Below are 25,441 nucleotides of genomic sequence, written 5' to 3' on the forward strand. Positions count from 1 at the left end.
AGCACATGGCAGATGCTGGCAGGCTGAGCTGTGCACCCTCCCTGTCAGGGGAGGAGATGCTCTTCATTGCACATGGGATTTGAGGCACAGAGAGTGCTCAGGGGAATTCAGCTCACAGAACTCCAACCATCTAAGGGATAGGGATACAATCTGAGCTATTCCCCCAGACTTCATTTCATGGTACTGGAGCAGCATGGGTGAACACTGCTGCCTACCTGGGGCATTTCCAGTGGGATGAGTTCCCTTCTGGAGGTGTCTTTCTCTACCCACTAACTCCTGACAGCTGCAGAGCAGTCTCTGCCCTGCTGTGGCAGCTCTGGGGTGTTGAATCCTGTCCTACATGTCTGTGCCCTGCTGCAGGTGAGGAGCTAAGCCAGGTGTCTGGAATCTGTTTTCCCTCCTCTGCCTGTTCCTGTGCTTGGTTCTAACCTTTCAACATTTCACTTGCCACCCCTTCTCACATAACCAAGAGATGGTGAAATGCATTGCTAATGTGAGGGCATTCACACAGGCATCAGGTGTGTTTTAACTAGACTTGTTTTCTCTGCAGCCTCCTTTTGGTCCAGAGTCACAGTTTAAACACTGAGTATAGTCCCTTTGAAATGCTGCTGTTTATTCCTCATGGTTTAGACACTTTTGGACATTTATCCTTAGCTGAGGTGGCTCCAAATTCATACCCAGGTGTGAGCTGAGTACAGCATGTGAGACAGGGAAAAGGTGAGTGAAAGAGCCAAGTGTATAACCTGAGCCAGTGTCCATGCTCTGGCCATACCTGCAGGAAGCTTCTTACCCTCTCCTGAGGAAATCAGGGCTTTCTGGGAATAAGGAAGACAAATCTGATCTTAATAGTCAGTTTGAAAGGAAATTGCTGCTGTTTTAAAGGCAAGGAAACTGGAGATGTCTGGATTCAAGCAGCATTTCCCCTGCATCACTGAATGACAGTGAAGTAGGGACAATGCACAATTTAATAATAAGAGAGAAACTTTCTTTTTGTGGCTACAAGAGTTAATTGATGGTGATCTGAAATAGGTCAGCTTTACTACTAGCTGTCTCTGGAGATGTTGTTTCCTTTCCTGCCGACTTCTGAGGAAAGAAGGGAAGGACAGCAGTTACCTTTGGAAGGTGCTCACTGTCACAGGGATGTAAATCACTGGAGCTTGGTTTGCCACAGTGGAGTACTGCCACTTACACCAACACAGGGCTGAGAGGGCAGGCTCTGACACAGGGGCTTTGTTACATTCATCCCACTCCCATATTTGCTGGAAACACTGGGATACATTTAAAGGAGAAAGCTCAGTATAAAAATGTACTTGCTTTTTAAACAGCTCCCTTTGCCCTGTGTTTTGGTGCCAGCCCAGTTGAGGAGCCCACTAGATCTGAGGGATTCCAATAAAAATCCCAGAGTTAATATTCTGAAAGATTTATTTACAATGTGTTATTTGGGCAGCCAGCATGGTCACTGGGATATTCATGGAATGAAAACACAGGCATTTATTTCTAATATTATCATTAGTGATGGTGGTGTTATTACATGAAAATTTAAATAACTTTCACAAAGCTTTTTCCCAGCTTCAAAGCACACCATTTCAGCTGTTTGCACATATGTGATCTGGAGCTCAGCAGAGCTGCAGAAAGAGACCCCAGGCCTTATTTTTGCCATACAGAGAGACTCTATCACATTCTTGACGTGACTTCTCCTTGCCTCAGCTCACAATTTCCCGTCTTGGTTTGAAACTGTGATCTCGTACCACTAAAGACAGTGGGAGCTTTGCTTTGAAATTCAATTTAATGACAGTAGCAAGACTGTATCCACTTTTCAGTAACTTGCTGGGAGTTTTTCTCTGGCATTGTACAACAATCTAGCATTTAAACAAAGCTGGAATTACCTTTTGCCAAAAGTTTGCAGCTTGTGAGCCAAGTTGTCTGACCCAGATCAGACAGAGAGGTCAGAGAGGGCTGAGCTGGAAGCCCTGCACTCCTGGTTTCCTTTGCAGAGCTGTTTTCTGGAGGTAACACATGTGTGCAGAAAGCCACATACATTCCTGTTGCCTTTGTGAAGCAGTCAGTTTCTCAGTACACTCACTATTCTTTTAGTGAAGATTGATTTAAACATAACACAATCACCCCTTTAAGGTAGTAGTGCATCTGCTGTGCATAGCTCAGTACAGATGGCTGTCAGCTACAGGAATCACATGGAACTGAAATGCTGTCAGAGCTCTCTAGCTGCACTTGTCTGATTCTGTCTTGGTGTTTCCTTTGGATAGTCTCTGATTTGTGCTTGTTTAGCATAGTGCATATTGATATTGCACAAACTCATTATGGTGCTGCTGCAGCCATGGACACCGAATGAAAGGATTCAGCTGAGGTAGTTTGTGTTCACTGTGTCTGGCAAATTGCATTTTATGGGGAGATTGTGAGGCAGCTTGGTGAAGTAAAACACACAGACAAGAGCTATGTGGTCTCCATGTCATTTTCAGGGAATAAGAAGCATGAAAAGTACTTTATGTCCCACCTTAGCTGTTCCAGTGGCAGGTTTGGTGGCCAAGGAGTCCATCAGGGCACCGTGCTCCTTCTCTGTGCGGGCAGTGTTGGTTGAATGTTGCAGCAGCACAGCTCCATGGGGACAGAGGTGGGAAGGAGGAAAGCAAGCAGGTCACAAAGCTTCTCACACGTAGGCCTGAAGTCAAGTAATATCTTCATTGCTGCTGGTAATGAATGGATGGGACTGTTCTAAGTCTAAGAACCATTTCTTGATCAGATACATCAGTCTTAGAGGCTGTGAGATTTTAAGGGAGCAAGCAGTCAGCCAGAGCTCAAAGTAGTCACAAGTTCCTTATTACAACACAATATAGAGCTTTCCAGTCTAATGAACAGTTGCCACAAGGTGTATTTTGCTTTTCTAACCTATCACCTTTACTTATTCCTACTGCACTGTGGATACTTTTGTCTAATAGGCTTTTGTTACACTTAGACTCATATGCTTCAATTATAACTTCTAAACTCTAAGAAGTTAGAACTTGTACTTACAGTACTCTCTAAGATCTATAAGTACAAGAAAACTCTACAGAGTTCTTAGAACTCTCTTCTACTCTGCACAACCACACCTCTACATTATAAACCCTTCACTCTTATCAATACAGTTTCTTACTTAAGGTATATTCTAACTTACAGCTAGAAATATAAATTTATGATTGTTCTACTTAATGTCTCTGTACTTTATTTTTGCATCAATCCAAGCTCCTTTCAAGGCTGCAGATTGAATTAGTCAGTGTCTGTAGATATTTCTGCTTTTCTGATTCCCACAAAGGAAGAACAGGAGCATTTATTTTCTCAGGAAAGCCCTGTGGTGGTCTCAGGTCTAAATCCTTGCAGCTTCTTGGTGGGAGAGGTAGCACTGGAGGAGGTTTGTGTAAAACACTCCCACCCACGGGAAAAAAAGAGCTATTTGGGTGTGCATTAACACTGCAGTGCTGCAGCCCCTGGATAGAAGGCTGGGGAGAGGGAAGGCTTCTGGGAATTGCCAGCTCCCCAGGAAGTCTCACATCCTTCCTCCTCCAGGGGTTACACAGATTTATGAAGCTGCAAGGCTCAGACACAGCTCCAGCATTTCCATCACATCCCTGCTGGCATGTCCTTGGGACCTGCCTGTGCTGCTGGGAGCAGAGCCCTGTACAAGCTCACAACCTGACCTCTGTTGTGAAATACACTCTGAGACTGCTGCAGCTTTTAAATAAAAATTAGCATCCTAAGCTAAATTGAATCCTTTCATTGAATCTGAAACTCTTCAGCTGCAATTTTGTTTCTGGCTTTTTCCAGTTTTTATTTTCCACTGTCCAGAGATACTCTAGAAAAATAAGAGTTTTAGAAGCTCTGTGCTTCTGAGAGATAAGCTGAGCCCTCAGCAGTGTTTCCATGAGCACAGGACCCCAGCTAGTGCTCGAGTGTCCTGCATTCCCATCCATTAGATGATTCATTCAGGTATTTGTAACGAGTGCTGTCCTGTGTGTGCAGAGATAATGCTAATACAGCAAGCACTCTGTGTGCCCCATGATGCTTTTTGCTCTAAATCCTTGGCTAATTCCTGATGAAAACTGTCTATACTGTTTATTGATGCTGTCCCTGTAATTTTATTCCATGCACTGTACATCATGGAAACACCTGCCAACCCTGCAATTAATATCAAGCGATTTTTTTTTTTCAGAGATGTCTAATCCATATGCCCATGGAGACTATCCTGCTTGGCTAAAGCAGACTGTGGGACACTGGGAGCCAGTTTTCAGTTCTCTGAGCAGGACCTGGTGTGCCACTGCTGCAGTCCTGGCGTGCCCTTAGTTCTGGTAGTGCAGCATCCTTGTCCCTTGGCAAAGCCAGGAGGCACTTGTGGCTTGACCATGGTTCCTCTTGTGTGAGCAGCACCTGCTCCCCATTTCTTTTCTTGTAAGAGAAGGAAATTAGGTGTTCCTGTGTATGTCATTTCTCCAGATGTGTCCTGGCCACATGGGACTGATGGCAGCAAAACTGCTTCATCTTGAGGTCAATCCAAAACATATGTGAAGAGACCTCCAGTCTGTGTGGAGTATTTTGTCCAACCTTCTGGCATAGCATAGACAAGAGTCTCCTGTCTCTTAATTTCTGGATCAAGTGCAGAAATTCTATTTGAGATGGAGTTTATCTTTTAGAAAGATTGTCTTGGTTGTGTCAGGTAGGATGGAAAATACATCACAGTCTCACTGGGCAATGAACGCTGACTGTTTAGCAGGGTTTGGATCCTGTTCTTGCCTGCCATGCACACTTCTTTGTGCTAGATTTAAGGAGCTGCCAGCTATCAGAAATCTCTGGTTCTCATGGTGTGATTCTTGGGGTGTTTTGTGCAGGGCCAGGAGCTGCACTCAATAATCTTTGGGGGTCCCTTCCAGTTTAGGATATTCTGTGATTCTCTAATTCTTCTGCTTAATAGGCTAAACAGGATATTACCATTTGTGTTTGCTGTTCAATGATGACAACACAGATGTCCTTTTTTTGGTTTGTTTGTGGTGTTTGCCACCTTTTTGCTTCTGCAGTATCTCCCCAAAAAATAATATGACCAAATCTTCCCCTAAATTTGGTACCTCTTAGGGCAGTCTGTCAGGTTGTGGTCTTCTTTAGCTATTTCTATCCCTTTTCTTTAATTGCTGCTCCTTAAAAGGTGATCAAAGACTCTCTGAAATTCTTAATAGTCATTTTTTTGCCTCTGTCACTTTCTTTTGCAAGTGTGGGAATAAAATCTCCAAAGCCAGAACAGATGGTCTTGTAAATGAACTAGACATTGATTCAAAGCATTTCATGGTGTTTCAGATGATTACACTGAGTAACTCTATATCAGCTCTCTTGCTTCTTTAAAACTGCGTGATTACTTGGAGAAGTTTGTATGAAGCCCTTCTGTGTGTCTTTTGCTAAACATTACATTTTGTGTTTTTCCCTAGGAGAGTCTAAGCAACTCCTGCATTTGCTGCCTTCAGACCTTTAGGGTAATTCTGAAATTCCACCAACCCCCTTTCAAGAGCTCCAATTCCCATTTTCTAACTTTTAATGACATTCTGGTGGTAGGAGGCTCCTGTCTGTTCTGCTCTGCCTTTTGCATTAAGCACTTCCACAGAGCTGTTAGTGTTTAGTTGGTGTCTGGCACACCACCACAAGTATTTTACCTATTTACTTTTTTTCTCCTGGAAAATTTTTCTGGGTCTGTTTCTAGTCTTTGTTGAAAGTGTAGATAGCAGCAGGCCAACCTTATCCATGCAAAGCAGGAGATGAACCCAGACTAATACCAGTCAATCTAATTTCATTGCTCAGGGTGAAGAGGTACTGAGAATAAGCATGCAAAAATACACCATAAAATATATTGCATGAAAAATTATTTTGGTCTTAATATTTTACATAAAAAGGGAAAGCTTCTTGCAAAATATATGTTTCTAGAACAGGTGTATTTAAATACCTTTTATTTAAATATGTGCTTTTTAAAATGTGCTAGTCTTGCTAGAGGAGAAAGGAAGAAAATTCCTATGGAAGACTCAAATTGAATAGATAATTCCTGGGTCTTCAGAGAGAATTCTTTGAAAGTGCTTTACTGCAATTAGTTTCTTGCTTTGCAGCCAGGCTGGCTGAAATCAGTGATATCTCTCAAGGAGTAAACCCTTCTCAGCCTGAGCTGATTATCAGGACCAACTGGTCAAATAACTCATGATTTTGCAGAAAAGTGCCTTAAAACAGGACTTTTTAAAATGTTTTAGCTGTTTTCTGTCACATTCAGGCTTCTGTATTCAGGCATGTAGCTTTAGAGTCAGAGAAGAGTCTACAGAGTTAAAAGGCATAAAGAGTGAGAGACTTTCCTAAAGAATTGGATGACATTTTGGCTTCTACAAACTGTAAAATGGATTAATAACAAAGCTACCACCTCACAGTACCTTCTGCAAGCTCAGTGGAACTGGTGGGAGAGCTGGAGCTGTACACTGCTTCCATCCCTGATGCGTGACATGTAAATTCATTGAGCTTTAATATAAACTGGTTTAAAATCAGGCAGCATCTGCTTGATCCATGAATAGCTGCTGGCTGTGTTAACAGTAAAGAGAGCTCACAGCTGATCCATTTTCTTTTCTGTCCTGAAAAGAAAAAGTCAATAGATACAAAAAGAGTAAGTAATAAATATTTTTACACTGCACTGATGAGGCATTCTTGGAAAACAGCAAGCTAAACAACTCTACATAATTCAGTAGATGGGAAAGTGGACTGAGAGTCAGGAAATAATTATGAGAGCCGGGAGAAAATTTTTTCTTTTGTGACGAGATGTGAAGCAGAAACTGTTAGTGGAAAATATCCATTTGTGAGGAACAGTATTTGTGGTTTTCTTAAAATAGTAAAAGCACCTGAAAAATACAAGGGGGCACAATTTGCAAGTGCACCAAGCAGAGCTGCAGAGAGTTGCAGCTTAACAACTTAAACACCAGTCTGGCCCCCAAAGTGGAGAGGGCTCAGTGTCCCAGGGCAGTGGGACTCCTGGGATAATGCTTTGGGAGGGCTCCCAGGTGGCAGGAGGACTAGAGAGCATCCTGTAAAATAAATACTAAATACTGTACTTTCTAAACATAGATGCAATGGAGCTAAATGCCAGCACAGCCTAAAAAATGCCCTTTGTGAGCCAGAGTAAAGAGTCTGCCTTCCTTGTTGAATGCTGTGGAAGGGGAGGGGAAAATAATTTTCAAAGCTATAAAAAGACTCTCCAAAAGATGCAGTTGGGAGAAGTGGGAGGAGGCACAGATGAAGTGTAGATTTAGAATGTTGAAAAATGATTATTTTATCCAAATCAGCTGGATGGTTAGTTCTTTTAGACTATTATTGCCACCAGAACCTCAGCCCTGCTCTAAATCAACTCAGCATTTCATCAAGAAGCCTATTCTTTGCTTTAAGAGACCAAGAGTGCACAATTATGGGTTTCTTTTCCCCCTTGCATAATAAAATTGGGAGATTATCATCAAGTTTCTATTCAGATTTTAGGAAGGCTTTTTTATTTTATTTTTAAAACTCATCTTTGTCTGTAAAAGCTCCCTGTTCAGGCCAGCATGTGGCAATGATTACTGCTGTAAAGGCTTCGATGGAGATGTGCTCTATTTCATTCTCAATGAGGGTTGATGGCATTTTGAGAGGCTCAGAATATCCTTTGATTACTGTATAAAAAAGGCTGGGGAAGATGGCAGTGCAGCATGCACATAGGAGGGGGCTGCTGCTGCTCCCAGCATCGCTCATCAACTTTCTTTTGTGCCTTTCTTTTTTCTATTTTTTAAAAATTTTCTGTCTTCCATGTCACAATCAAAAAATCATGGGCATGTTGTGGTTTTGGTCTTATTCTCCATCCTTTCTCTGTTTTGGGATTTGAAGCTTGAGGTTTGTACAGAAAAGGAGATGCTGCTGGTCCTGTGTTTTGGACAGCCCAGGAGCAGGAGCAGTGCTGACCCCTCTGTCCCACAGGGAATTGTTAGAACAGGTGGGAAATGGTACCTCATCCCTTTCAAATCGTGGGGAATTGGCTCAGTGCTAAAAGGTGCCACTTACTGTAAAGTGTCTTGGAGAGTGTATTAAAAAAGAGAGTGACAGAAAGCGAGTCATGGGTGACAGGAAGGATGGGCGAGTCAAAGAGATTGAAAGGAAAAGATAGGCAATGCCAGCTGTCGCCGTTTCTGCTCTGCTCTCTGTTTGACACTCAGATGCATTAACACAAATAAAAGGCAAAGGGAATCCTTGCATCTCCATCCCTGTGTCATGCTTAGATCAAAGTGCAAATAGTGCCAGGTGAAATCCTTTTGCCAGCCCCTCTGAAGGTGGGGTGGAGGATGGGTGCAGGTTTCTGAGCTCCAGAGAACATCTGGGGTTCCAAGCCTTTGGTGCCATGCAGCAGAATGCTTTTATTTCCAGCCTGGGTATCAGGCTCAAAGAGAGCAGGCTACAGAAAAGCATTTCCCCTACCTTCTCCTGTCAGTGTAGCTGGATACTGAGTTTTGTGCCCAAATTGGGCATCTCTTAAGAGATTATTTTCATCGGCAGTGTTGTCATCTTTGACTTCTCTACTTGGTGAAGTGTTAGACTGAAAATGTATGGTTTATATCTGGTATTTTCCAGTAACAGCACAGGAAATTCTCTGTGCTGTGTATGGGTATGTTGTTTCCCATGCCAAGATTTTGTTTGTGATGTATGCCATTTATTGTTCACAGTCCAGACTAAATTATTCCTAGAAGGCAGTTTGGGTGTCCCAATCCATATGGACTGCTCTAAAAGAGTTAACAAGTATAAAAACAGACATTTGTTATGAGAGAAAATTATTCAAGAGTGATGATTTATCTGAAGCCAAGTTGGTCAGTACGGAGCTGAACCCAGGGGGCCAGTGAAACACCCAAACTGACTTTGGACAGGTTCAGGGATGTCTTAAATCCACCACTCTGCCAGGATATGGCTGGCATATCTCAGCCTATGGGAGCTGAGTTAGAGCCCAGGCTGCCTGCAAATCCTACCTGTCCTCTGGCAAACAGCAACCAGAAAAAATCAGATTAATCTTTCTTTCTTAATCTTAAGACTTAATTTTTGTTTCCTCCATTTATTTTTTTCCTCTCTGATCTAAACTGAATGTTTTGTGTCTCGATGGTGGAAGCAGCAGTTGCTGGAGACTGGAGCAAACTGATGCTTACGTTGTTTCTGTACTTGTGATCAACATTTAAGTTAAAACATGTGACACATTCTGAGAACAGGTACTGCTGGAAAAGGGGCTGGGACATCATCATTTCCCATAAAGGTTCCCCAGTCCCCAGCTTTATGGCTGGGGAATGGCAGACTTATGTAGGGATGGATATGCTTGAACCTTAACAGCCCAGAGAGGTGTCAAATCCTTTCTATTTATATATGGCCTTTCTCTGAGCAGGGGCTGGGACCAGAAGCCCCCAGAGGTCTGCAAAGTCTGTGCACGAACAGCATTCCATTTCTGTTGAACATTACACACTGATCTCATGATGCATGTTTCTCCCTTTGATTTTCATCTCAGAAATATTTGCTGTCTGGAGCAGGGCAGAGTAATCTGCAAATTCTGCGGAAGCAGGACTGCAGCCAAGCAGAGGTGGCTGTTCTCCTGGAATGGCCTTTCCTATTTGAGTTTCAGTTTGGATCAGTTGTAAAATACCAGGCTGCTCCCTTGGAATTTGCTTGGGGGCTGATGGGACACACTCTGTTGTGTGCTCTGCCTGCAGCCCCACCAGACCATCCCAAATATTATTCAGATACACTCCCATAAATCAGAAACTTGAAGCAAGGTCTCTTATCTTAGGAAGCTTTGGTTTGGTGACTGGAGCCTGGAAACTCCCTTGGTTTGAAATTAGGTCAAGAGTTCCTAGGGGAAGGAGGAGAGTGAGTTGTTTCTGGGGGCACACAGCCCAGGACTGATGAGTGGTACAAAGAAGTGTTGCCAGTTTTTGCTGAAAGCAGAGAATCATTGAGTTGCCCGAGGCCTGGAGCACAGGATAGCTCTGCACAGGATTTGGGAGCAGCATCCCAGTGGCAAGGCTGGAGTGTTTTACTCCTGCTCTGTGTTTGGTGCTTTTTGTGAAGGAGAGGAGGAGGGAGCTGGGTTTATGCACTTGGAGCAGTATCAGAGTGGGCTCAAACGTGTGTATACATTCATGCTGCCAAAGTCTTGCCTTCAGCAGAGAAATCTTTCAGTCCTGTGAGTTTACCAGGCTGCTTAAGAGCAAGGAGCAGCAGTGATTGTGCAACCCTGTCAACATTTCTGTGTCTGGCCAGGAAAACCAGCTCTGCAGCAGCAAGGGGGCTGGACACAACAGGGCTTTGATTTCATTGCAGTTTAAGATGCAGCCAGAAAATATTATCTCCCTGCCATAAAGGAGGAGATATTTACCTTCAGGAGATTTTAGAAGCAAGGAATTGGAAAATGAAATTAATGAATAGAAAGCAATAACACAAGCCAATATTCACAGAAATGTTATTTACCACTCTTGGATCAGGGCTCATTTTACACAAATATTGGCTGTTATAACAGCTGATGTGTCACTGGTGTTTTGTACCAGGGGGCCTTGGAAAAAGGCTTTAGGAGACATTTTCTTGGATTTTATTCTTTCTCTGCATGGTCATGTTTTTCCTAAAATTCAATCATGTGGTGTACAGAATTAAATCTTGGGCATTTCTGAGGAGGGCTGCTCAGTTAAAGAAGTGAGGCTCCTTCTGGGGTGTGATGAGTTCCCCTGTCAATGGATGTGTGCACTCCACAGCTGGTGGGTAAAACTCACATTACAGCATCAAAAGGGAGCTAGGATTGATTTTTTTTTTTTTTAGTATACAAACTGAGACTTCTAAAGTAGGCTTATGTAGTGAGGTCTTCGAGCAACCAGCCACTAAGGTCTCTGTCTATCTCAGGTAGAGATGATAATTCCAGTGAGACTTCTAGAATCAGAAATCCAAAATTCTAGAGCTTTGCAGTGAAGAAACACCTGCTGATTTTTTAAAAATAGTATTTAAAATGCAAAAACAACACCAAACCCCCCCACCCCCCGCCAAAAATCAACAAAGCAAATTGCATTTCACATACAAAACAAAATGTTCTACCTGGTAAAATCCAAACATATTTCCTTCTCACAGTGTGATTCATGTCCTGACCAATAAGAGTTGTCTGAGGGTAATCTTGGAAGCCTACAAAATTAGGACCTCACATTGTAATTACCAGTCAATTTAAGCACACTTAAACATTTATATTAAATTTTCAAGCCAACTAAATGGCACCACAGTTGTTTTCTTTGCCTCCTGTTCTAATGGAACAGTGGCCACAGGGCAAAACAGCTCATGGGGAAAAACAGTAAAGTAAAAAAATGTGCAGACAGCAGTGGTGGAGAAGAGCCATGTGTAAGGTTCTGTGGTAAGGGCTGTTGCAAGACAGATATGTTTAGTACAGCACTAAAGGGGAGGCTTGAAAAAACACAATTATAGTGATCTTAGCTGGCAGCCACTGACTGGAAATGCTCTTGTCAGCAAAAATAGCAACACATTAATGGCAGTCCATTGTTGGTGACATCTTGGGACAGGGCTGTGCTAAGAGGGCCTGTTACTGTGCTGTTGTAGTTGCAGAGGAGGTATTTAAATATTAGAGTCACAGCCAAGAAGAGCTAAAGATAGGGCAGTGGCTTTGGCCTTTTGTGCTGAGGGTGGAGCAGAGCCCACAGACACATAATAACATCCTGGAACAGTATTTTTTTAAAGCTTCTAATCTTCTAAACTTTTACTGGCAGAGGGGTACAGCCCTGTGTGCAGAAGTCAAGCCTATTGGCAAAAGACTTGCTTTTCTAAGACACACAGCTTGTTGTTGGGAGTGAGGCATTTGTCCTGGATGAATTTGAATTTTGAGTCCAGTCAGGAAGCCTGACTGGTGTGCATGTTTCTCCCAGTTAGCTCATACAGCTCATGTGACTTGTTTGGTTCTTGTGGCCTCTTGTTATGTATCCATCATCCATTTTTCTTTCCTATTAGAGTGAAATTGGACACAGCCCTCCTCCTGCCTACACCCCTATGTCAGGAGTAAGTATTTCACATTTAGCCTTCATCTTTCAGGCTTTCCTCCTTTCTTCACTATTTCTTTTATTTTTCAAACTCTTTTCTCCTGCATAAATGACTCAAAATGAGGTAATGAAGTGTATATATAAGGAATCAAACAGTTAAGATCTCCAGACTCAGCCTGGATTCATGTGCGAACTCTCAAGGACCCACACCCAAAACTCTGACAACTTTTCTTGAAAGAGGTGAAAGGTGAAAGGCTTGGATGGATCTGTAGATCTTTCCTTCCTTTCTGTAGGCTATGATGATGAAAGTTCCTTGCATGTCTGTGCTAACAAACAAAATAGTAGATTGAATTAATCCATTGAGTTGAGGTGCCAATACAAACACAGTTCAGCATCCTGAAATGCACTTCCTGATGGAATTACACACAGTGTGGGTGACCCCGTGATTCCCACCACAGGACACACTCAAAGTATCACCCAGAAAAAACAGAGATTATAATGATTTCTATCCCCAGTCAGGAAGAGATTTCCAAACATGAGGTTTAAAGGGCTTTGATCAGAAGTCAGGGGAGGTTGCCAGAGTACTAGAAGAGGAAACACCACCTTCACCTCTTGCAGCTGTGAGTGTCCAGCCTCCACCTGCCTAGCAGGACACAAGTTTTCCTGCCCTATTTCTATCCCCACTGAGCACTGCTGGGCAGATGGATGCTTTGTGGGTCCACACCAAAGCCTGGAAGCTCAGGATGGGCAGGGCAGGCACAGCCACGACTTGCTGTTGAAGCTTCTCCCCTCAGGAGCCTCCTTTCCCATGCTGTGTGTTCCTTCTTCCAACAGAACCAGTTTGTGTACCGGGACGGCGGCTACACTGCCGAGGTGCCAATGCCATACAGGGCTCCGGGCTGCATCATTCCCGAAGCCCCAGCTGCTCAAGGGGCCACAGCAGAGATCTTTGAAGACTCCTGCTGCAATGGCACGATGCAGAAACAGGTGGCAACCCTGGCAAAAGAGGACAGCAGCACCCAGAGGTACAGCGCTGACCCCACCGTCTTCATTCCCGAGCGGGTCGTGCGGGGAGAGCTGGATGAGGACGGGTACATGACACCGATGAGAGACAAAGCTAAAACAGGTAAATATTGCCTTTCCAGGAGGCTCCTGGTCTAGCCCGGCTGCATTTCTTCTCTTTTTACAGCAGCAGCTTTTCATCAAAAATGGCTTTATTTAGTTACCTATCAAGTTGAAACATTCTGACTAGGATAATATTCCTTTACACGGGGATTTGGTTTTCTCTCCTTAATTTTCTACTTTGAAATGCTCAGATGTGCCAGTATGGCAAAGCTAGTAAGTCCCCCTTTTACTTTTTTTTTTTTTTTTTGAGAAATAACAAGAGAACTGAAGAAAAGCCAAGCCCCCTTCTTACCCAAACACAAATCTTCAGTTATTTCCAAGGAAAGGATCTATCTTCAGCCAGGCATAGTCCCAACTTTGCTTTGTTTATTGATCTTCTTATTTTTGGCATTGTGCTTGGTAAATGTCATATTGAACCTATCACAGAACTGATACACACAGCTGGCATTTTATACCCAAGAGAAGCCTAGGATTGAAAGAACAAGATGTGCTTTAAAGAGAGCATCACTGCAAGGGAAAGATTGCCTAAATCTGTGCCTGCTCATCATGCTGCACTTCCCAGTTTGCCCTCATTCATTTCTTCCTCTTTAAATAATGATAGCAGTCATTTAGATGTAAGGGGATGTGTCATTATTAATTTGCTTCCCAAGCTTTGCATTAGCTTTAAGGAAATTAATAAATGCAAATGTAAATGACAAGTCACTGGTGTGTTTGCTAAGAATTTGGAAGCCACTTGTCCTTTGTGTTACATGATGGAGGAATGGAGGGAGCCCTGGGGCTTGACCCATGGCAAGTAGCAGTTGTGGGAGTCCCCCTTGCAGTGATTTACTTTCAGTGTGTATCCATGCAGGTGCACCCAGGGGATCCTCAGAGTTCTGCAGGAGCCACCCGAGCCCTCAGGGATGTGGCAGTAGCAGCTCAGGAGAGAAAGCAGCTCCTTCCTGACCCCCTGGGCACAGACACAGGGTTGTCACGGTGTGGCCACACACTGTATGTGTGTACTTCCATGCCAGCTGCAGGGTTCAAACCAAAGCACTGCTTGGCTGTCATCACTAAAAAAACAAATGTTCCCGCTATTCAGCTCACATTCAGTGACAGTTGTGGGTTCAGAGGTGTTCACTGGTTGTTGAACTTTTGCCTCTAATAGTTTTGGCCCCATTCTGGATGAAACCAGGTGACCCCTTACACCAGGACTCTCTGTGGAGGTGTGTGCAGAGCCCTTGAGCAGCACCGTGCTGCTGGAAATGGGGTGTTAATCCACAGCAAGTGATTTGAGGCAACAGCAGCCTGCTCCAAGTCCCATTCTGCAGCTGATCTAAGGCTCTCTTGTTCCCTTTCCAGGGCTCATTTGTACAACCTTTTTTTAATAATGCTTCAAGGCCCTTTGTCCTTCAGGGATGGAAGGTTTTTAATCAGGCAAATTGTTCTGTTAGAAATGAGGCTGTCTTAAAAGTTAGCCCTTGGGGATAGGCTTTGTGCAGAGAGTCTTAGCTAAGATTCCTATAGAGTTTTCTGGATGGAAGGACTGCAGAGCAGCGGGTTTGCTAATAGGTCCAAGGTTGCAGAGGCTGAAGTCGTTCAGTGTGTTTGGGTCTGTGGATCATACAGTGAGAGGAAGTCCCGGGGAGCACATGGGCTCAGTAAGAGCTGCAGCTTAGCTGGCTAGGGTGTTTGATAAGTCAGTTTTACAAGGTTTCTGTTTTAACCCACATTGTCTGTTTAGCTTGTAAATACTTAATTTTTCACAAGTGTGTGTGTGTGTGTGTGTGTGTGTGTGTGTATATGTGTTCAACATAGTTGGCTTCTGATCCCATTTGGAGTTCTTGGAATGGCTGAGGTGGAGGAGGGTGCTCTAGTCCAAGTTCTTCTACACAGATGGATTACTATCACTCTGGCTGACTTATTTTTTTAATCTTTCCTCAGATTACCTGAACCCAGTGGAAGAGAACCCATTTGTTTCCCGCCGAAAGAATGGAGATCTCCAAGCTGTGGACAACCCAGAGTACCACAGTGCTCCCAACGGGCAGCCCAAAGCAGAGGACGAGTACGTGAACGAGCCGTTGTACCTCAACACCTTTGCCAACACCTTGGAAAACGCCGAGTACCTGAAGAACAATTTGCCAGAGAAAGCCAAGAAGGCATTTGACAACCCAGACTACTGGAACCACAGCCTGCCCCCGCGGAGCACCCTCCAGCACCCGGACTACCTGCAAGAGTACAGCACAAAATACTTTTACAAACAGAATGGACGGATCCGGCCCATAGTGGCAGAGAATCCTGAATACCTCTCCGAGTTCTCCCTGAAGCCTGGCACTGTGTTGCCCCCGCCGCCCTACAGACACCGGAATACCGTGGTGTAGTGGCTGTGCTCTCACTGAAGTGGAAAGGCAACCCCTTCTAGCTGCCTCACTCGTACCCTCTCGCTCCCCCTTTCTCCCTGCCCTTGACCCTCCTTCCTCCCTCCCTCCCTCTCTTCCTCCCATGAGCTTCCTCTTCTTGCCAGTTCACTCATTTTTGATATTTCTAAGTGAAAGGATGTCTTGGAGTTGGTTGCAGATTGGGTTGGGAGCCTGGAAGGAAGGAAGGAAAGAGACTGAAAGAAGGAGTGTACAACCTGGCCTTTCCCACTTTCGGCAGACGCGGGGGTTGGATGCCCAGAGAAGCCAGGTGGTACTAGGAAAGGCCAGTGGCAGTGCTGCTGTTGAGCTCATTCTCAGTGATTCAACTGTAGGGAAAGCCACAGAAAGGCTGATTCTTTCAGCAGGAACTGATGAGAGTCTGTACAGCATTCCTGGAAATCTCCATGCAATTTCCATCAGGGTGAAAAATGGACAATTTTTATATCCTGTGTGATAGCGTAGTAATTGAGATTGAGAATCCAATTTCTTTCTCTAACACTTTCTATCCCAGCAACTGAAAATGGCTAACATAGCTTTTCAAAAACATTCAGATCTTCATTGTGGCTTTCCAAGAAATGATGATGTGACTCCCACATACAGCTAAGCCCCTCTTCTGAGCCACTCCATGATTTTGTGCCAATTCCCAGCCACAGAGACTCCTGCTCAGAACTGGTACCCGACATGACCATTTTTGTATGTGTGCCAACACAACAATCACTTTAAACACAAAGCACCTTTCAGAAGATAGCAACAAAACCACACCTCCAATATGTTCATTTGAAGCTAAAAACCAGGCCAAGAAATGAAGATTTGTATGCCAAAAGCTTTGCTTTCCTGTTTTATACCTGCTGACTATGAACACTTCAAAAGATTGTCGCTAATTCTTCCCTAATTTTTTTCTTCATGGTCATGAAGGGAGCTGGGGATGCTGTCAGGCAACACTGAGGACAAGACAGAGAACTGAAGAGTTTGATGTTCTGTGGGGTGGGGTGGGAAGGGTCCTTTAAACTGGAAGACAGACACTGGACTGGAGAAAACGCACATAGCGGTTCACTGGAAAGTTAGTTTGCACTTAACTTCTGATTTTATTTGAACTGTTTTCTGGATTTTGAATGAAGCAATATGGAAGTGACCAGCAAAATACAAAATAATAATTTTAAATTAAAAAAGAAATATAAATTATTTGTAAAGGATGACTGTGGAAATGCCAAAATGAAGCAAATCAAGTCTTTGGAACAATGTCTGCCACTTCTGAGAGGCCGATGCAGTGACTGCTTCAGAGAATACAGTGAGAGAGCAGCCAGTTCTTCCTGCTGCTCTATGAAGGACAGCAGAGCAAGCCTGGAAAGGATCAGGGGAGGCAAATGTCCTGCTCTGGCTCACAGCACAGTACAGAATATCATTTTTCTAAAAGGAGGATTACTCTGGCACAGAAGACAGTGCATATGAGGTTTGAGAAGTCAAAACATGCATGATTTGCAGAGCTTTCTGTCAAAAATGTAAATAAGTATGAGTCAGTCTCCTTGCACTTAGTTCTGCTTTTATCAACCTCAGTTTTTAGGTAGACACCCCCTGACCTGCTCCTCTTTGGAAATCTCTTTCAAACCAGAGTTCTGGACGTTTTTAGTGATCTGGGGCAGATGGAGCTGGGAGAGGAGGTGCAAGGGCCCGAGACACCAAGGCTTGCTCCTGGCACACCAACACTGTGTGTGTAAGAGCATTTGTGTGCCTGCTTCCCACCAAACATCTTAAGGAACCTTTGGAGATCTTCCTGTCTCTATCCATCAAAGCTTTTAAAGGGAAGAAACCATACCTGGTGGATGGCAATCTTGGGTGATGCAACAGTGTTTAAGTTTATGAGCTCCAGCTCTGTTAGGGCTGAGATCTTTGGGGTGACCTAACCTGGCAACAAAACCAGCAACAACCAGTGGTCTGGAAATGGCATCACCCTCCCCTAAAATCCTGCCATTCCAACAGCTTCCACCTTTAGTCTTGGGGAACATGAAGGGCATAAGAAACAAGCAATAGCTACCTGAAGCTAATTAGTAGGTCAGCTTGACAAAGGTGTGAAAAGATGTTAAACCTGGCTTGGTTGTTAACCTTGTAGATGGAAAGCAAACTGTGACCACAAGGCTGGTTCAGCTGTTGGTGCACCAGGCGTGTCCAGGTGTGCATTGAGTACATAGCTGGAGGTTCTGAAAGCAGCAACAACAGGCACAGATCTCTGAGCTGGTATAAGGAGATCTTGGGTCAAGTGGTACCGAGGTGGTTGGTGGTGATATGACCTGTCGTGGGATAGATGGATACAATCCTGCACTGAGCACTCTGGTGCCTCTGGTAGCTCCTCACCATCTTAGGGGACAGGGGCATGTGCTGGGGCACACGAGGGCCTGGGTGGCTGCTCCAGGGAAGGTTTGCCCACAGCACGCTCACAGGGTGTGCAGGCAGGGTCTGCCAGGCTGGGACAATGCTGCCAAGCTGCCTGGGGACAGAGACCAGCACAGGAACGTCGGTGTCCTGTTTCAGCAGTACCATAGGTAGGTGGAGAAAGGTTAATTTGTCCCTGAACAGGTCTTGTAACAGAGTAACTCCTAATGGAGAAAAAATATAAAATAAAATGCTGGCAACATGTCAGCATGGAGCTCACATGTTTGAATTCAGAGATGAGCTCAAAGGCTGCTGGGGCAGAGGCAGGCACACCTCCAGAGCCAGGCAGTGGGATGGAGCTGCTCACACAAGGTGAGGCCTGTTTGTTCCTCTGGTAATGAAGTAGTGCTCATGTTAGAAACAAGCCCATGGAGTAATCCAAATGTAAATACAGGTGGGGTTTAACAATTTAACGTTTTCTTTCTTACAAGGCTTGAATTATTTATTAATTTTATTTGTTGACTGTGGGTGTGCTATAATATATTAAGTAGCATGGAAATGCAGAGGTTCCTGCAGGTGGGACAGCAGGAAAGCTGGAACAGGAGCTTGGGCTCTGCCTGGCAGCCAGGATGAGCCACGCAGAGCCATGCTAGTGGGGTCTGGGATAGCAGAGGACAGGCAGAGGCTTCATGAACACAGTGATTCGGGATGAGGGAGAGCTCCACACACTGCAGCTTCTCAATTTAATTTTTTTTACTATTTTCTGAGCTTATGATTTGAGTTGCAGTTGCCAAAACTGACCCTTGAGTTTCCGTGCTGTGCCAGTCACCCCTTGCCCAACAGATGGGCCTGTGTGGTGCTGAGGCTGCTGGTGACCCAACCCAGAGAGCAGCAGATGTCTGAACCCTGCCCCTTTCCTCTGCAAGAGAAGTTCTGAGCTCAGCTGGCAGGTTTTGCCTCTTTGCAACAGATAGTTTAATCATGGCTAAAGAAAAAAGAAAGGAAAACTGAGAGCAGAATTGTTTGGCTGCTTTAATTCCAGCAGAAACTCCTGGCTGTCCCTAACTCATATAATTGCCCTACTAGGTATTGCTGCTGGTTTGGGGAAAGAACTTGGGCAAGTGCACATGGCAAAATCATGGCAAGCATTCAGCTGGGATTCATATGGGATGAAAGATGAGAGCCGTGGTATTTAATGCAGGTTTGGGGGGAAAGCACATATATCCACACACAAACTGCATTTTGTCAGCACAAAGCAGCAGGTGCGGATACCAACAGAATGTGATTCACTCCCTAGTGCTACAGAGGTGTCTGGTTAGGTTTTGTGGATTTTAGAATGCAATCTCCTGTTTATAAATGTTCTGTTTCCTCCTGTCATGGCCCGTGTCACAGGAGAGCAGTGACCAACTTTTCAAGAGCACGTTTTTACCTGAGTGTGGATCAGCCATTATCCAAGGCACAAAGCAACCTGCTAAAGGAAAGAGAACAACATTTATTATTTCCTCCTGATCTCTTTCAGTGTCACTTGTCCTAGCTGTTATTACCTACCTGAGGGTTACTGCAAGCAGATGCTGGGGCCGATTCACTCACTGTAACATAATTGGCTGATACCAACTCCTTTTACATTTACTTCTTCAGATCTTTTCAGATTTTTCTTTTTCTGCAAAACAGCCAGGAGGGATTTTTTTACATGGCCATTGGCTCAGGTGTGGCAGAGTATTTATAACTGTATTTATAACTAATATTTCAAACAGGTTATCTCTCTCAGGTAGCAAGAGATGGAAATAAATCTGCAGTAGGAGCTACCATGTAGGTCTGTTTGAGGTACCCTGAAATCCTTTTCTGTGTACAAAGAAATGCTGTATTACCCCTGGATGTACCACGTAGTTGGTAGAAAATGTGCTTCTTGACTGCAAGGCTCATATGCAATGATCTGACACCTGTTTCCACTAAAGATCTCACCCTCAGCCACCACCAAGCCTGGCCCAGGAGGAAGGGAAATAGCAGCTCTGGAAGAGCAGCTCAGCCCTGACACTGTGGATCCACTCTTTCCATAGCTTTTAGGTAGAGCTGGGCAGCACAGGGGAGAAGTATGAGTTGTGAGGTGAGTCAGCCTAGAAATACAGCTTGGTTTTGGGGATGGAAAATCAAATACTAAAGAAAAAGATCTATTTTTGTCTAATGGTGTCTGTGTAGGTGTTGCACATCATGGTGGCAGCTAACAGAATTATGGGATTGTTTGAGTTCCTTTATTCCATCTGGGAGATGTGGAGACAAGGCAGAATGAGGCTGTTGGTCATGTAATTCCCCAGGATAACTGGAGGCATCCCCATGAGCTGTGCTTCCCTGGCAGTCCTGGAACCCTGGGCAGGCATGTCCTTACAGAAGGGACAGCCCCCACAGGGACACACAGGGACACTCCCACTGCAGCCTGCCAGCCCTGTAGGGAGGAAGGAATGGGAGCACCAGAAGTGCCCTGGGTGGTTCCCATGAGTCAAGGTTGGCTGCTCCCACCCTGGCTTCCCAAGTGCATTTCAGAACTGTGGAGCTCAGACAGGTGTTTACATGCTTGGAAGGATGCTTGGCTTGAGGGTGGCTGGTGAAACAGAGGCTTTAGAATAATGGGAGCCAGGCCTGCAGTTTTCAGTCACCCCTTTGGTGGCACCTCAGAGGGGATGATGTCACCACAATGTCCCTTTGGCAAGGCTTTTTCAAAAGGTGGAGGCACATGAAGTCTCTGTACCTGCTCATTTCCAGCTGTCACTTGCTGTGGTCTCACTCCCGTGGATCTTCACCTCTGCTGCTGACAAAACAGCTCATCTGGGGTTATGCAAAAATCTTGGATTTGGGTTCAGATTGTTTTTCTAGGTAGGGTGGCTGGCTCTAGTGCTTATGTTCATAAGCAGGGAACTGCAGTTGTCCCACAGAGTAGCCTCAGTGAATCACCACTGTCTGTGCAGGATTCCCTCTCTTTTATTTTCTGCCTGTTGCTAAGCATTTCTTATAAAGGTGGAAAAGGTCACTGTTACAAATGAGGCTTTCAGACTGGAAACAAATAACAAAAATAAAGCTATGTGGTTAGAAGGACCTCTCTAAAATGTCCAAAAATCATGTCTCCATGTTAGTTCTAATGTTATTTTAGTACAATTTTGTTTTGCCACTGTGTGGATTGGTGGTTTGTTCCAATGGTAGGCTCCTTGCTCTTGAGGAGAGGCTGAGGTTGGTGCTGCTGCAGTGATGGCTGGGATCTTCCTGTAAGTTTGGACAATGCAGAGCACTTTTTAGGGAACTCTGTGGTTGTTCAGGTCTGACTGATGGTGGTGGGACTCAGTGGAGATTGAACTGTGGCCAGTCTCATCTCCTAACCAGAGCCAGAGGGACACCTTCTGCCCAGCGTGTCCTCCAGACGGGGTCTGGGGCAGCAATACAGGAAAAAGTGTGAGGGGGAAGCCCAAGGACATCCCCATAGGAAAAAGTGTGAGGGGGAAGCCCAAGGACATCCCAATAGTGGAATCAAAGCTGGATTATTTTAAATTTTTCTTATTATAGATGAGCTTTGTGGACCTTGGCAGAGAGAGGTTTTAAGGGGAGTTTTGTAAGGTGTTAGGCAGTGTGAGTAGTTCTGTCCCAGTTCTTCTCCCCTCACCAATAAAAAAGCCATGAAATCACGCTCCAGCAGTGTTGTGGATGACCCCTTCACCTGCTGTGAAGGTGAATCCTGCCCAGCACCCTCAGGCTGCTGGCTCAGGTGTGACCAGGGCCACAGGGACAGGGGCCATGGGCTGTCACCGAGCACCGTTTGCCAGCAGTTTGGTCCCCAGCCCAACCTTTGAGCTCTCCTAGGGGGGAAACACTGTATTGTCCATAGCACTCTGAAGACTAAACCCTTTTGGGATAACCACAGTAGGGAACTGTGACTGGTATTTTCTAAGTGTAGATATGTATGCTGTTCTTTCGAGGTAAGGTACTCTGACATATGTAGCATAAACTGGTCCTGCTGTTAAATGGGTCGATTATTAACTGAGCAGCTGTGTAGGGGGTAGCTAACTTTGAATGCATGAAATCACTGTTCCTCTGGATTTGGGATGGGAGGTAGTACTGGCTGCTTGTGGGGGTACTTAGGGTGGGGTAATGCAAGAGGGAAATGCAGGTGAATGAGAAAACTGGGAATTTTTTATAGCATTTTAAAGATGGAAATCGGTACCCATTTGATACATTATTCACAATTGTTTTAATCCCTTCTTTTGCCCAGTTTTTGCTACTTCCCCAATATTGTAAGCTGGAATTGCTAAACAGGTATCTGGGAAGGGAAACTGAGGGGAAAAGAAGTCTCTTTCTAAGAACAGAGATAGCCAAATTTCATTTCCTGACCTGGTGGTCTTGAACCACTGACTTTTCAGAAAAGGCTCCAATTCAGGCCCAGGGTATGACATTACTGTCCCCTTGGAATCAAAGGCTCCCACCTGGCAGGTGACACTGGGACAGCACCGAGCTCCTGGTGACTCCTGATGATGCTGCCTGCATGGCCCAGCCCGGAGGAACCAGCAGCACACACAGGTGGGGTGGTCTGGGTTCCTGTCAATCCTCCACCTTCTGGAAGAGCCACAACATCAAACAACAATGCTTCTGCCTTATGAAGTACCTTCAGAAGAAGAGAAGTGTCAGCAAGTTGGGGAAGACACTCATTTCTTGCAAAGTGATGCATTCAGAGTTAGCTGCCTTTCTGAAACAAAAAAAAAAAAGAAATTCAATACCTACTGTATGTTACTTTGAAAATGTGAATAGTATTTTTATAGCTTGTTAAAGACACAGCTAGTTGCATTTGTAAATAAGGATAATGTTGCTTTTATTTTCCTTGTGGACACCATTGTTTGGAACATAATTGTCCTTAGGGTTGATTTGTATATAGGTAATTTGCTTGTGATTTAAGCCGCTCCTCCCCTTTCCTTTCTGTCCCTTCCCACCCTCTGGTTTTGGTTAGAGGTACCATTTTCAGCATTCTGTGTGATTCCGTGTTTTAGCACTGTTGTGGTGTGTTCAGACTTTCTGCACTTGCTTACACAGTAGGGTATGCCAATCGTGTGTGGCGTAATGTTACTTTAACCTTTCCTTTCTCATATTTTAGCTGTTGGGAATTATACACTGTTAAAATAATTACTGACCTGGGTTAATATTAGGTACATATTTTAGCATAATTTCCCTTCTTTTCATGGTTTCTCGGGTTTTTTCTTTTTGTTTTTTTCCTTTCCCTTCCCTTTTGTCTTGTTTGGAAGCTGGGAAGAAACCTGTGGATCTTCTCTTTGTGTGGTTCTATTCCCCACTCCCGTGTGCAGCCCAGAGTTTCTCCTCATGGTCCGTGGGGTAGAGCTTTATCTGTTTGTTAAGGCAAATGTAGACTGCGACCCACCTTGCATCAACCCACGCTCATCCCAGCTGAACAATTTGAAAACTGTTCTGCCTTTTTGTTACATGAATCTGTCAGAAATATATTTTTAATTTAATATAAATGAAATTCAATAAAATATGAAACAAAGTCTCTGTGCATAAGTGAAATCTCTTGGAAGGTGGCTTGGGTGCTGCCAGTGCCATAGAGTCCGTGGAAAGCCCTGGCATGGCCCTGAACTGGACTCTACACCCCAATCCCAGAGTTGTGCAGTTCTGAGCTTTTCATTCCTTTTAAAACAAACCACAGCCCATGGAGGTGTTGGTGCCCATGCCCTGTGCCCCAGCTCACTCACTGGGTGTCCAGTTGCAGCTCCTTCACCCCCAGCTGCCCTGGCTCAGCTGGGTTGATTTATCTGCCCAGCTTCTTTGCTGGAGGGGTAGAGGGTGGTGTGGGGAAATGATGCCTGTGTGTATTTAGACACATGAATTCAGTGCACACATTAAATCTAACCCAATAACCACATACCCCATTATGCCAACAAGCACCCTCTGGGTGTGCACCCCACATCTACGTGCCTTCATCTCACACCCAGCACCACAGCTTGGCCAGGGCTGGCTCTGCCTTTGGCAGCTGCACCTTTAAATCGAGTTGGAAAACACATTGGAGGTGCTTGCCATGCTCTCAGAGTGAATTAAAAGATTCCCTTCCCAGGAGCTGCCAGGTGCCCTCTGTGCAATGCTCACTCTGTGGCTCGTTTCAAACCCATAATTCACACACAGACCTGTGAGATTTCACTGAGCCATTCCCTGCCAGTGCCGCAGGTTAATTCCCATGGGGGCTGGCACACAGCTGGTCCCAGTGTCCCCAGTCTGCCTCGCTGGCTGCTGAGCATTGCCCCCACTGCCAGGCCTCTGGAAGGCATTTTAAATGCACCTAGAAAGCCATAAAGGTCATGTGGCTCTTTGAGGCACATTCTAAAACACTCCAGTCTCCCTGGATTGCAACTCTTTGTTTCACGAATGGCCTCAACATTTTCTCCCCAGCAGCCTGGAAAGGTCATTGCAGACACACACAATGCTCAGGGCTGGAATCCTGGAGCATTCCCCACACCATGCTCAGGGCTGGAATCCTGGAGCATTTCCCACACCATGCTCAGGTCTGGAATCCTGGAGCATTCCCCACACAATTCTCAGAGCTGAATCCTGGAGCATTCCCCACACCATGCTCAGGGCTGGAATCCTGGAGCATTCCCCACACCATGCTCAGGGCTGGAATCCTGGAGCATTCCCCACACCATGCTCAGGGCTGGAATCCTGGAGCATTTCCCACACAATTCTCAGAGCTGAATCCTGGAGCATTCCCACACAATGCTCAGGGCTGGAATCCTGGAGCATTCCCCACACCATGCTCAGGGGTGGAATCCTGGAGCATTCCCCACACAATGCTCAGGGCTGGAATCCTGGAGCATTCCCCACACAATGCTCAGGGGTGGAATCCTGGAGCATCCCCACACAATGCTCAGGGCTGGAATCCTGGAGCATCCCCACACAATGCTCAGAGCTGAATCCTGGAGCATTCCCCACACAATGCTCAGGGCTGGAATCCTGGAGCATTCCCCACACAATGCTCAGGGCTGGAATCCTGGAGCATTCCCTGCTGCCTCCAGGGAGCAGGAGCACAAGCTGTGTTTAACACCACTCACTCAGAGTGGGTTAGGGTGATGGAATTAAGCATTCCCACTTCAGAGCTGTCAGGAATATAAAGTCTGTTTTCCATAGGAGGGGAAGGGGAAGTGAAAGAGCTGTGCTGCAAGCCCACCCTTCCATGTCCAACCACACACCACAGGGCTGGAGCACACCCAGGGACACACACACACACTGGTGGAGCCCCAGTGCCTGGTGCAGGGATTTGGCACCACCGAGACCTCACAATAAAACAGGGCATGATAGAACTCCAGAAATGCTACAGAAATGAGCAATACAAGTTTTAAGACACATGCAAACACACACCTCTTTTCCCCAAGTGGGTTTTACTTAACTGGCCGAAATATGAAGGAAAGAGTAAATCAATCACCTATTTTCTAGTGAAAT

At 45.1% G+C, this 25,441-nt stretch overlaps 1 protein-coding gene and 1 long non-coding RNA gene across 7 annotated transcripts in view; one reads left to right on the forward strand and one right to left on the reverse strand.

Moving 5' to 3' along the window:
* Nucleotides 1-23,498, forward strand: part of ERBB4 (erb-b2 receptor tyrosine kinase 4) — a 578,878-nt gene extending 555,380 nt beyond the window's left edge. For 3 of the 5 annotated variants that reach the window (XM_064433627.1, XM_064433629.1, XM_064433625.1), the window contains exons 26-28: nucleotides 12,046-12,093; nucleotides 12,909-13,200; nucleotides 15,123-23,498. In XM_064433627.1, the coding sequence (XP_064289697.1) occupies nucleotides 12,046-12,093; nucleotides 12,909-13,200; nucleotides 15,123-15,559 (777 nt within the window). In that variant the 3' untranslated portion in view covers nucleotides 15,560-23,498. The remainder of the gene's footprint in view (nucleotides 1-12,045; nucleotides 12,094-12,908; nucleotides 13,201-15,122) is intronic. The other 2 variants (XM_064433628.1, XM_064433626.1) reach the window with 1 other exon arrangement.
* On the reverse strand, nucleotides 1,230-15,126 carry LOC135308557 (uncharacterized). Of its 2 annotated transcripts, none has more exons than XR_010368959.1 (3): nucleotides 11,131-12,900; nucleotides 6,441-6,635; nucleotides 1,230-2,776 (listed from the first exon to the last, which is right to left on the reverse strand). It is a non-coding gene; the product is annotated as an uncharacterized LOC135308557 (long non-coding RNA). The 2 variants fall into 2 exon arrangements; XR_010368960.1 differs by lacking the exon at nucleotides 1,230-2,776 and adding an exon at nucleotides 13,492-15,126 and having other exon boundaries at nucleotides 4,579-6,635; nucleotides 11,131-11,214.
* Nucleotides 23,499-25,441: the final 1,943 nt, after the last annotated feature.

This window comes from Passer domesticus, chromosome 10 (assembly GCF_036417665.1).
Source record: "Passer domesticus isolate bPasDom1 chromosome 10, bPasDom1.hap1, whole genome shotgun sequence".
Taxonomy (NCBI): Eukaryota; Metazoa; Chordata; class Aves; order Passeriformes; family Passeridae; genus Passer; species Passer domesticus.